This window comes from Clupea harengus, chromosome 5 (genome assembly GCF_900700415.2).
Source record: "Clupea harengus chromosome 5, Ch_v2.0.2, whole genome shotgun sequence".
Lineage (NCBI taxonomy): Eukaryota > Metazoa > Chordata > Actinopteri > Clupeiformes > Clupeidae > Clupea > Clupea harengus.
Window position 1 is genome coordinate 14,486,353 of NC_045156.1, and position 13,125 is coordinate 14,499,477.

The window sequence follows — 13,125 nt, forward strand, 5'->3', positions numbered from 1 at the left end:
TTATACAGCACTCACATCAACAGGAACTAACTGTTTTCCCCTACAGTGAGGCAATGTTACACACACACACATACATACACTACTCTCTAATGTGAGTTGTGTCCAGTGAACATTGTGTGTGTGTGAACATTAAATGACTGTGTGTGTGTGTGTGTGTGTGTGTGTCTCCATAGGTTCCAGGCCACAGGGAAGCTGACTGGTCACATTGGCTCAGTGATGTGCCTGACTGTGGGAGACTCCGCGGGGGGCAAAGACCAGGTCATCACCGGCTCCAAGGACCATTATGTCAAGGTGAGGATACTAAATTTACTCACACACACACACACACACACACACACACGCACACACACACGCACACAGACACACACGCAGATTTCATGCCATGTCGTGTTAAGATCTATTCTTAGTCATTTTATTGTAAACTTCCATGCCAACATACAGTTAGTAATACAGTAACTCAATTTCCTGTCAGTGTTCATATTTGGGCAGTGCCGTGTGATTGACCTTCGACCTTTAACACTCCTCAGGTGTTTGACGTCGCTGAGGGCACCCAGGGTAACATCGGCCCCGCCCACAACTTTGAGCCGCCGCACTATGACGGCATAGAATGTTTGGCCATCTATGGTGACGTGCTCTTCAGTGGTTCCCGTGACAACGGCATCAAGAAGTGGGACCTGGAACAGCAGGAACTGATCCAGGTACAGCCTCGCCCGGCCCAAAGTGAACAGTTTAAGACAACACTACAGACACATTCTGATTCTGTTCAGCTTTTGTGTAAATTGTGGAGTTGATTTAAGGTGAATTCAGAGCAGTTTAAAGTTAACCTGTTAATTCAGAAGGGTATTTTTGACAATTTCCGCCTATATTGCACTGTCCCATTTAAAACTTGAATATCTATGGTTCTAAACATTGCATAATAACCATTCATGGCTTAAATTAAAGAAGACACTTGGCCCATCAAATGCAATCAGTTAAAGTGTTTTATTATGTCATTTTAGTTTACATTTCAGAGCAGCAAAACCAACATTTTTGTCAGAAAAAAACATAAAACGCCTAGTGTTGTGTTGTTGTTACAGCAAACCATTCTGAATTAATTTCAGTGTAATATATTGTAATTTATTGTGACAACACATATGATGGTCTATAGCCTCTCCAAAATATACCCAAAAACCTATCCAGATCCATATAAAAGTACATCATGTATGTTTCGTGGTTTTGTACCCAAAAGTACATCATGTATGTTTTGTGGAGGTGTGTGGTGGGGTGTGGAGGTGGTGTGGAGGTGTGTGGAGGTGTGTGGTGGTGTGTGGAGGTGTGTGGAGGTGGTGTAGTGGTGTGTGGAGGTGTGTAGTGGTGTGTGGAGGTGGTGTAGTGGGGTGTGGAGGTGGTGTAGTGGTGTGTGGAGGTGGTGTGGAGGTGTGTGGTGGGGTGTGGAGGTGGTGTAGTGGTGTGTGGAGGTGTGTAGTGGTGTGTGGAGGTGGTGTAGTGGTGTGTGGAGGCGTGTGGAGGTGGTTGTAGTGGTGTGTGGAGGTGTTGTAGTGGGGTGTGGAGGTGGTGTAGTGGTGTGTGGAGGTGTGTAGTGGTGTGTGGAGGTGTTGTAGTGGGGTGTGGAGGTGGTGTAGTGGTGTGTGGAGGTGTGTAGTGGGGTGTGGAGGTGGTGTGGAGGTGTGTAGTGGTGTGTGGAGGTGGTGTAGTGGTGTGTGGAGGTGGTGTAGTGGTGTGTGGAGGTGGTGTGGAGGCGTGTGGAGGTGGTGTAGTGGTGTGTGGAGGTGTGTGGTGGGGTGTGGAGGTGGTGTAGTGGTGTGTGGAGGTGGTGTAGTGGTGTGTGGAGGTGGTGTAGTGGTGTGTGGAGGTGGTGTAGTGGTGTGTGGAGGTGTGGAGTGTTGTAGTGGGGTGTGTGGAAGTGGGTGTGGAGGTGGTGTAGTGGGGTGTGGAGGTGGTGTAGTGGTGTGTGGAGGTGGTGTAGTGGGGTGTGGAGGCGTGTGGAGCTGTTGTAGTGGTGTGTGGAGGTGGTGTAGTGGTGTGTGGAGGTGTGTAGTGGTGTGTGGAGGTGGTGTAGTGGTGTGTGGTGGGGTGTGGTGGTGTAGTGGGGTGTGGGTGTGGAGGGATAAGATGAGATGAGTTCTGTTCTGATGAGATGAGATCTGTTCAGATGAGATGAAATGAGTGGGGAGCGGACAGATGCATCTCCTGCAGGGACATCTCTCTGGAAAAAATAAATCAATTGGCAAATGTTACAAACAACTCAGCAATCCAGCAAAAAAAATAAAGACATTGTAAAATAACCAAACACAATATGCAACTAAAAACAAGAAAGATGCAGACATAGAGAGTACACAACAGGAGAAATATAACATGCCATACATACCAAAATGTATGCTAATAGTATTATGCGTGTGTGAACGAATACATGCAGACATGTATAGTTTACATCAGGACACAACACAGCAAAAATAGCATGTAGCTAACGTTAGCGAACTTGCTAGCAGGCTTGCTAATTTGCCAGACAAATACATAGCCAAGCCAATAATTTGGAAACGTACAAAAATGCATACCAATAGTATTATGCGTGTGTGAAACCATCCATACAGATATGTATTTACATAGTTTACATTACGAGCACACAACACAGCAAAAATACCATGTAGCTAACTTTAGCGAGCATGCTAGCAGGCTGGCTAATTTGCCAGACAAATACATAGGCAAGCCAATATTGTGAGAACATACCAAAGTGCATACTAATAGTATTATGCGTGTCTGAAAACATAAATGCAGATATAGATACTTACATGTCATGTCTAGGACACAATCCAGCTGTTCCAATTGTGTCCATGGGAAAACTCCACGTGTTGTGTTGAATGCGCAAAGCCTGTGCTCGGAATGACTTCTCTGGCGCATGGAAAGCGCACCAGAGAACCTTCGGTTACGCGTGGACCAATCACACCGTAATATTATTCAAAGACAGGCAATCAGCATACCATTGTAAACATGAGAATGAGTACTATTGGATAGAATATGTGTCAATCAGTTTGTAGTAACTGGATTGGAGAAACAGGCATTTTGAATGCGGTCATCTGTTACAGGAAGTGGTTGGTTTGTGGGCACTAGACATGAAAATTACGGTAGAACAAGGAATAAAATGTACTGTGGCCAATACAAACTACACAGTTTCGTAGAAGAGATATATGGCTTTGATTATTCAGGTATGTTTTAAAAAAATATATATTTGTCATGGCCACGAGGAGCTCGAGAAGATTGAGATCATATGATATGGGAAATGGAGGCATGTTTTGTGCTGTGATGTGAGTACATAAATAAACCACAATAATATCCTCAGGTAAACTATTCAGTGTCATCATTTAGTTGTTTGGATAGATAACGATTTTTTCATGGCAGATAACAAGACATTTTGGCAAAGATAGCATGTTTAAATGGACAATTAGTTTGAGGAGGCGTCAGGGGGTGGGGCACAGCAGGGGGCACACCACGTTTTTCTTTTGGTCGTTTCTAATGAACTGTTGAACACAGGCATTTGATATTACGTGTGCCTGTGGCAGTTTTAATGCTTTTTCAGAAAAAAAGTCTGTTTATGGTAAAATGTTTTTTATTTTTGTGGCTACATGCACGTAATTAAGATGTTATCAGCCCGGTTGCGCCGATGCTCCCGCTAGGGGGCGTGTCTGAACTAACAAGTTAATACTGTGGACACTTTTACTTCTTTTACCTCAGTATCAGTAGTGTTGGCCCTGATTGTGGCCACCCTGTTAGCATCCGTTAGCATCTGATTGGCCCCTTCAGTAGTGTTGGCCCTGATTGTGGCCACCGGGTTAGCATCTGTTAGCATCTGATTGGGCTCCTTCAGTAGTGTTGGTCCTGATTCTGCCCACCTGGTTAGCATCTGATTGGGTTCCTTCAGTAGTGTTGGCCATGATTGTGGCCACCGGGTTAGCATCTGTTAGCATCTGATTGGGCTCCTTCAGTAGTGTTGGTCCTGATTGTGGCCACCCTGTTAGCATCTGTTAGCATCTGAGTGGGCTCCTTCAGTAGTGTTGGTCCTGATTTTGGCCACCCTGTTAGCATCCGTTAGCATCTGATTGGGCCCCTTCAGTAGTTTTGGCCCTGATTGTGGCCACCCTGTTAGCATCCGTTAGCATCTGATTGGGCCCCTTCAGTAGTGTTGGTCCTGATTGTGGCCACCCTGTTAGCATTCGTTAGCATCTGATTGGGCCCCTTCAGTAGTTTTGGCCCTGATTGTGGCCACCCTGTTAGCATCCGTTAGCATCTGATTGGGCCCCTTCATTAGTTTTGGCCCTGATTGTGGCCACCGGTTTAGCATCTGTTAGCATCTGAGTGGGCCCCTTCAATAGTGTTGGCCCTGATTGTGGCAACCCTGTTAAGCATCTGATTGGGTTTCTTCAGTAGTGTTGGTCCTGATTGTGGCAACCTAGTTAGCATCCGTTAGCATCTGATTGGGCTCCTTCAGTAGTGTTGGTCCTGATTGTGGCCACCCTGTTAGCATCTGTTAGCATCTGAGTGGGCTCCTTCAGTAGTGTTGGTCCTGATTGTGGCCACCTTGTTAGCATCTGTTAGCATCCATTCCTTCCCATTGTGGTCTGTGATTATTAGTAGTTTAAAAAAATAAATGTTACTCACTTCATGAAAGACTCCATCTCCACTCGTTTACAGTTACCTGTGGCCAGAACATTTCAGCTCAAGGAAACATGTGGACACACATTTTCCTTAACCTCCTTCCTATGTTACGCGCTACACATATAACGAATATGCCTTTCAAGGTGACCGTCCGTTTCGATGGCCTTGACGGCTTCATTGGAAATCTGTAGTTCCCAGGAGGGAACCTGTGTTCAAAGTTAAAAAAAGATGCCAAGATGCCACACTAGTATTTGCATTTAAATATAATTCCTTTCTGTTGATTCTACATTAATTCCGTGGTTTCACATTTAAATATCCATTATTAAAAAACAGTCTTCAGAAGAAGTAAAGCGATTAATCGCAATTAATCACAGCGAATTATGCGATTAATTAACTACTTGATATTCTATAGACACATTGATATTTTTTTTATGCTCATTTTCAACTGTTCATAATATTATTTTTGGGGTCTACTGGAAGATTCACAGTCTTCAATGACACACACACGGCACACACACTGTCTTCAATGATCCAAAAACGTATTATTTTTCCTCCTCCTGAGCATCTCATTCACCCCCTGGTGAGCTCTGATTGGTCAGCTTGATTGTGTTACGAGATGCAGAGGTTGGAATTCTGTTGAGGCCTTTCAGGCAGCTGAGAAAACTGCTGTCTGTGGGAGAGAGTTACTCCCTCTGGTGTGTGTGTGTGTGTGTGTCTGTGGGAGAGAGTTACTCCATCTGGTGTGTGTGTGTGTGGGGGGGGGGGGGGGGGGGCTGGGGGAGTTACTCCCTCTGGTGTGTACTTTGGGCATCGGAACTCTGTAGACCGTTTACACGCACCTAAAGCTCTGGAACACACAAAAGGAAAGGGGAACACCGCACCTAAAGCTCTGGAACACACGAAAGGAAAGGGGAACACCACCGGAAGCGCGTAATAGGTTTGCTTTAATTGTTTAAACTCATTTCTGTCGGTCATGTCTAATGAAGCAATAAGGAATAAGAGCTAACTGCCCCCCCCCCCTCTCTCACTCTCACACTCTCTCTCTCTCTCTCTCTCTCTCTCTCTCTATCTCTCTCTCTCTCTCTCTCTTTCTTTCTTTCTTTCTCTCTCTCTCTCTCTCTCTCTCCCCCCTCTCTCTCCCCCTCCCCTCTCTCTCTCTCTCTCTCTCTCTCTTTCTCTCACACTCTCTCTCTCTCTCTCTCTCTCCCCCCCCCCTCTCTCTCTCCCTCTCTCCCCCCCCCTCTCTCTCTCTCCCCCTCCCCTCTCTCTTTCTCACTCTCACTCTCTCTTTCTCTCCGTTGAAGAGAAGACAACAGCCATTGTATGATTTTGTCTCTCCTTCTCGCCGGGTCGCCTGTGAATGACTGACAGGAACAGAATTGACTTTAAATCCAATTGTGGGCAAAGTTTGGTTTCGTCAGGCTCCGAAAAGCAATTACGCTGTTTTGGCTAATCTTCCAGCCCATTGTTCTGAGCCCTGGTGGGGAGAGGGAGGCTGTGGGGTGCATGAGTGGGGAGAGGGGGCTGCTACTGCCTCATCTGGGGCTCCGTACTCTAGCTGAGGCTGCCGTTTTGATAGATGAGAGACTTTCCCCTTCATAACGACTCTGCTTCCTGTTATTTCCTGAGACATTTGAGGTGTGCGCCTCCCACACACACACGGGAGGAGAGCATCAGCCTGTCCACTGATAGGGGGGCCTGCGGGGGGCAATTTCAGCAGCGCTGGAGGGGCTGGGTTAGCTGCTGTTAGCTGTGTGAGTTGGCAGATTGCAGTGGAATTTGAGGATGAGGATGAAGACTTTTAAGGGTGTTTGAGTCACTGCTGGGTCATTTGTTCCACACTATTACAGGGCTTTCCTAACTCTCTCTCTCTCACTCACACACACACACACACACACACACACACACATACATATTGTGTTAATTTGAGCCAGCTGACTTTTGTACTGAGCCCATATCTCGAGTCAGAACGACGCCTATCAAAAGTATTACAATCGTGTTGGTTATTCATTCTCCCCTGAACCTGTCCTACCTGACTCTGATACCACGGCTGTTCGCCTTGACACGCCTCGACACGCCTCGACACGCCTCGACCACCTGCTTGGCCCAACGGTCATCATCAGGCCAAAAGCCCCTGGCTGAAGCCCCGAGGAAGCCCAGAGAAGGACAATCAAGCACAGGAAGTGACAATGGGGACGCAACTAGCCTTGGCACACACTAGCTCACCTACACACACACATGCACACACACACACACGCACTAGCTCGCCTACACACACACACACACACACAGTAGCTCGCCTACACACACATGCACACACACACACACACACACACACACACACACAGTAGCTCGCCTACACACACACATGCACACACACAAACACACACTCACACACAGTAGCTCGCCTCATCTGCCTTGACTTATGCTAATACAATGAAACATCTCCTCATCCTTGTCAGACTTCTAAAGCTTTCTTTTACACTACAGTACAGACCTGCAACTTAGTCCAGATCCCATAAACCCTCTCTTCCTCTCTGTGCTGTTAATATTGTTTAAACATCATGTTTGTCTCCTGAAGACCCTAGTGCCTACAACCCACCCCCCACCCCCGCTCCTTCAGTGTCGACTGCGGCATCTTGGGTCAATTTAGCATGATGAAGTGCTAGGAGGCCCGCTTCTTATGAGAAGCCCACTTTATTTCCCAGGAGGCTTGATCTCCTGGCAAATCATCACTGTGTGTGTGTGTGTGTGTTTATGTGTGTGTGCTTAGTTGTTTATGTGTGTGTGTATGTGTGTACACATATGTGTGTTTATGGTATGTGTGTGTGTGTTTTTGTGTGTGTGTGTGCGTTTGTGAGCACTGTGTGTGTGGCGTTTGTGAGCACTGTGTGTGTGTGTGTGTGTGTGTGTGTGTGTGTGTGTGCGTTTGTGAGCACTGTGTGTGTGGCGTTTGTGAGCACTGTGTGTGTGTGTGTGTGTGTGTGTGTGTGTGTGTGTGTGTGTGTGTGTGTGTGTGTGTACAGTCCCCTCCACAATTATTGGCACCCCAGATAAGGATGAGTAAAACCTACCTTACCTTTTGGTGAATTAGCTTAATCTCTAAAAATCCAACCTTTAAAGCAATTCAATTTATACTGAGATAAAAAAATACTTCATCGAAAAATAATTATTTTGAACAAAACCAAATGCACAATTATTGCTCCCTGCGTATGGGGGAAAAATAAACGTCTTCTAATCCTCTTCTAAACAGGTTTGTAACAGTTCCAGTTGAGATGGACTTTGTAATTATTACCCTAATGGTAGATATGGGGATTTTTATAGCCATTCCCTGACTTATGAAGGTCAACAAACTTTTCCCTTGTTTGTGCTCAACTTATCTCTCCCATGTTGAAGAATGAATAAGGGAAATTGGCCTCTGTGTCACCTCATATTTATTCCCCAGTGAAACAGGTTGGCCTCTGTGTCACCTCATATTTATTCCCCAGTGAAACAGGTTGGCCTCTGTGTCACCTAATATTTATTCCCCAGTGTAACAGGTTGGCCTCTGTGTCACCTAATATTTATTCCCCAGTGTAACAGGTTGGCCTCTGTGTCACCTCATATTTATCCCCCAGTGTAACAGGTTGGCCTCTGTGTCACCTCATATTTATTCCCCAGTGTAACAGGTTGGCCTCTGTGTCGCCTCATATTTATCCCCTCTGTGAAACAGGAACTCATGGAGTACTGCTTGAACATTCCTCTTCAAAAAGAAAGATATAAAAGGAAAAAAATGCTTCAATTACATTATGTTTATAAGAGTTTTTATGGCACATGAATATACACGTGAATTTCTTATAACCCTATTTACTCATCTCACCAGGGGGGCAAGAATTATGGAGGGGAGGGGACTATTTGTGTTTATGGGTAGATTCACACTGCTTTTTCAGCAGTCTTCTCTCTCTCTCTCTCTCTCTCTCTTTCTTTCCCTCTCTCTCTTTTTTTCTTTCTTCCTTCCTCTTCTCCTTCTCCTTTTTAGTTTTTCTGTCATTCTGTCTGTTCAGTTTCTCCCCCCCCCCCACTTCAGGCCTTAGGGGGAGTGTAATTTTAGCCAGTATTGGCCTCAGTATTGGAAGCACTCATGGTAGCTGGCAGAGGTTTCTTAAAATAAACGAGAGAGAGAGAGTTGGGGTGGACACACTCACACTAGTATACTGGACACACACACACTCACTGGTGTACTGGAGGCTGGGGACACACACACACACACAGACACACACACACACACACACACACACACAAACACAAACACAGAGACAGGTATAATGTGCTGCAGCAAAAAAGATCCAGATTTTTCACACTCTTTACTTTCTTTCACTGTCAGATTTTCTTATCTCATGTAAACATTTGTAAATATCAAGAAGTGTTCTGTATCATATTTAGTAAATTTCTACCTAATTATTGGTTATATATTTATATATAAAGGTTAATTCTAAGTTTATTTCTACGTGTTCCATGTAGACTCTGACGGTGACTATATGTGTATCAGAGTCTATCGGCATCATCTGTGTCAGAACCGTCTCTGTGCTGAAGTTCAGCCTTTGAACTTTAACCCCACTCCTCTCCTCTGCTCTTCCATAGCAAATCCCCAACGCCCATAAGGACTGGGTGTGTGCTCTGGCGTACGTGCTGAAGTTCAGCCTTTGAACTTTAACCCCTCTCCTCTGCTCTTCCACAGCAAATCCCCAACGCCCATAAGGACTGGGTGTGTGCCCTGGCGTACGTGCCCGGCAGGCCTATGCTCCTCAGCGCCTGCAGGGGGGGGATGCTGAAGGTGTGGAACGTGGACAACTTCACCCCCATCGGCGAGATCAAGGGTCACGACAGCCCCATCAATGCCATCTGCACCAACTCCAAACAGATCTTCACCGCGTCCAGGTAAAAGCAGCACAGGAAGTGGGTCAGCTCTGCACAGGAAGTGGGTCAGCTCTGCACAGGAAGAGGGTCAGATCCACACAGGAAGTGAATTAGCTCCACAGAGGAAGTGAATGAGCTCCACACAGGAAGTGAATGAGCTCCATACAGGAAGTGGAACACTTACAGAATAGACTCCTGACGGCTATTACACTGTTCATAGATAGACAAATATACTCCCATACACATCTGCACCAACTCTGAATTAGAAATTAGGAAGACAAATACTCATTGATATCAATAGAACCTTATGAACACCATCTCCACCAACCCCAAACAGATCTTCACTGCATCTAGGCCACAACTCACACAGGAAGACACATGCAGACAGGAAGAAGAACAGTATTGATGCAAGAAATTGAAAGGCTTCATACTCGATTTGCACTGTTCATAGATAGATACAGTCCCTTAAGTGCAGTCTGGCCAAACAGGAAAAACAGGAAAGGGATCTTCATATCATCCAGGTGACATACACAGGAAACTGGACAGAGAGGAATTGGAGAGCTTTTACACTCTGTGTGGAGACACACCTCATCAACGAGGACATCTGTTCCATGTCCACACCTGTCGTCACTCCATCCAGAGCTGGTTGGTGTACAGAGGCACTCGGAGAGAGTTTGCAGGGAAGAAGGAAAGACCGAGAAAAGGACAGACTCTACAGAGAAGAAAGTAAAGATTGCCTTCGGAGAGGAAGTGAAGAAGGCGTTGTTTAGGAAATGAGAAAGTCTTGTGACAGGGGGATGAATGGCTGTGAGCTGTGAGGAGATAGAGAGTCGTTTGTAGACGGTAAATAAAGCAGATTTGGACAGACACCCAGACGATATTCTTCACACAGACCTGACATCAGTAAGAGAGTGCTGCTGTCCCATACGGCACTACACACACACACACACACACACACCCCACTCTCACACACACACCCCACTCTCTCTCACACACACACACACACACACACACCCCACACACTCTAGCTGAAGGTCTGAGTGTGTGTGGGCTGTTTCTGTCTTTCTTTCTGTCTGTGAGACTGACAGTGCAAGCTCTCTCTAATGGGAATTCTCTTCTCTCTTTCTCTCTCCTGTCTGTCTCTCTGTCTGGCTGTCTGTCTGTTTGTCTGTCTCTCTTTTGTCTTCTCTCTTTGACTCTCTGTATCTCTCTTTCTCTCCTCAACCCTTCTCTCTGTATCTTTCTCTCTCTCCCTCCTTCCTCAACCCTTCTCTCTGTATCTCTCTTTCTCTCCTCAACCCTTCTCTCTGGATCTTTCTGTCCTCTCTCTCTCTCTCTCCCTCCTTCCTCAACCCTTCTCTCTCTATCTCTATCTCTCTTTCTCTCCTCTTTCCCTCCTGGTGTGCATGCATGCTTCATGTGTGTGTGTCTGTGTGTATATGCATCTGTCTGTATTTTGTATTGTGTGTGTGGTGTCTGTGTGGTATCTGTTTTGTTTTTTGTTGTGTTTGTTGCATCTGTGTTTTCTTGCATGCTTCATGTGTGTGTGTGTGTGTGTATCTGCATCTGTCTGTATTTTGTATTGTGTGTTTGTGTGTGTGGTATCTGTTTTGTTTGTGTTGTGTTTGTGTGTTGCATCTGTGTTTGCTTGCATGGTGCGTGTGTGTGTGTGTGTGTGTGTGTGTGTGTGTGTGTGTGTGTGTGTGTGTGTGGTTCCTGTGCTTTGTGTGTGTGCACATGTCTGTGTGTCTGAATTGTGTGTTGCGCCTGTGTCTGTGTTGTATCTATGGTGTGTGTGTGATGCATCTGTGTGTGCATGTGATGTATCTTTGTGTGTGTGTGTGATGTACCTGTGTGGGTGTGTGTGATGTATCTGTACCTGCGTGTGTGTGTTTGTGTGTGTGTGTGTGTTTGTGTGTGTGTGTGATATATCTGTACCTGTGTGTGTTTGTGTGTGTGTGATGCATCTTTGTGTGTGTGTGTGTGTGTGTGTGTGATGTATCCTATACCTGTGTGTGTGTGATGTATCTGTGTGTGTGTGTGTGTGTGTGTGTGATATATCTGTACCTGTGTGTGTGTGTGTGTGTGTGTGTGTGTGTGTGTGTGTGTGTGTGTGTGTGTGTGTGTGTGTGTGTGTGTGTGTGTGTGTGTGTGTGTGTGTGTGTGTGTGTGTGTGTGTGCTTAGTGACTGCCGAGTGAAGCTGTGGAACTACGTGCCCGGGCTGACTCCATGCCTCCCGCGTAGAGTTCTGGCCATCAAGGGCCGAGCCACCAGCCTCCCCTGACCTCCTCTTCTGCCTCGCCTTCTCCTTCCTCTGGTACTGACCTCTCCCTCCTCTTCCTCCTCCTCTGCATCCTCTTCCTCCCTCTGCTACTGACCTCTCCATCCTCTTCCTCCTCCTCTTCATCTTCTTCCTCCTCCTCCTACCTCTGCTACTGACCTCTCCATCTTCTTCCTCCTCTCTCATCTCTCACTCCATTTCTCTTTCACATCATCCCTCACTCATCCCTCTTCCTCCTCTCCCTCATCTCATGAACTCTATCTTTCTTACTCCTCTGTTTACCTCTCAATATATCACTCTCCTCTCTCACTCCCCTCTCAATATGTCACTCTCCTCTCTCACTCCCCTCTCCTCTCTCACTCTCCTCTCCTCTCTCACTCCCCTCTCAATATCTCACTCTCCTCTCTTGTCCATTAAGTTGTTCCCATTCTCTTTGTCCTCTAATTTTTTTTTCACCTTCGCTCCTCTGTGAGTTACATTTTCTCTCTCTCTCTCTCTCTCCATCTATCTATCTCTCTCTCTCTCTCTCTCTCCTATCTCTCTCTCTCTCTCTATCCTTTTCTTTCACTTTACTCACTCACGTCCTTGAGATCCAACTTCACTCTCATTCTCCTCTGAAGCAATCTTTCTACTTTCTTCCACCTCTTGACCTCACTATCTCTCGTTCTGCCTTCATGTATTTTTTCTCTCCTTCTCTCTGTCTCCTTTATTCCCTCTCTCTTTCCGTCTCTCTCTCCATCTCTCTCTCTCCATCTCTCTCTCTCTCCGTCTCTCTCTCCCCTCTCCCTCTCTCTCTCTCTCTCTCTCTGTCTCTCTCTCTCCGTCTCAGTTACTCTGCTGTGCTGTTATTATGCTGCTTCTCCCCCTCACAGTCGTGGATCTCCATCTCCCTCTTCAAGTTTCTCCTCGAACTTAGACTTCCTCTCCTCCTCCCCTCCTCTCCTCCTCTCCTCCTCTCTGCCGTCTCAGAGACACTGAGCCGGTCTCACCTCAGGGAGCACAGAGCTGTTGCTATGTCGATAAGCTCCTCCTCCATCAGCTCCAGTCCTATGCTAATGGTATTCTGGCTGAGCAGCAGGAGCTGAAGTATGGAGTCTGTGTCACATTTGTGTGAGCTTAAAAAATAATCACCTTCTCAGACTGGCAAAGAGGGAGAGATAGACTTTAAACCCTCACGCAGAACAGTTGAAGTGCCACAAAGAGCAATGTCTTAGCGGCTCAAAGTGAATTTGGTAGCTTCAGTTCACCCATGCGGAGGAGGAGAGATTTCACGGTAATTTAAAGATTTGGAAAATAT

General features: G+C 46.2%; 1 protein-coding gene across 6 annotated transcripts in view; it reads left to right on the forward strand.

Annotated features, from left to right (window-relative positions):
* The window catches only part of kif21b (kinesin family member 21B), a 100,068-nt gene that overhangs the window by 86,063 nt on the left and 880 nt on the right, over positions 1-13,125 (forward strand). For 4 of the 6 annotated variants that reach the window (XM_031567819.2, XM_031567824.2, XM_042707829.1 and 1 more), the window contains 4 exons: positions 174-291; positions 528-698; positions 9,368-9,567; positions 11,732-11,864. In XM_031567819.2, coding sequence (XP_031423679.1) covers positions 174-291; positions 528-698; positions 9,368-9,567; positions 11,732-11,831 — 589 coding nt within the window. In that variant the 3' untranslated portion in view covers positions 11,832-11,864. The remainder of the gene's footprint in view (positions 1-173; positions 292-527; positions 699-9,367; positions 9,568-11,731; positions 11,865-13,125) is intronic. The other 2 variants (XM_031567825.2, XM_031567826.2) reach the window with 1 other exon arrangement.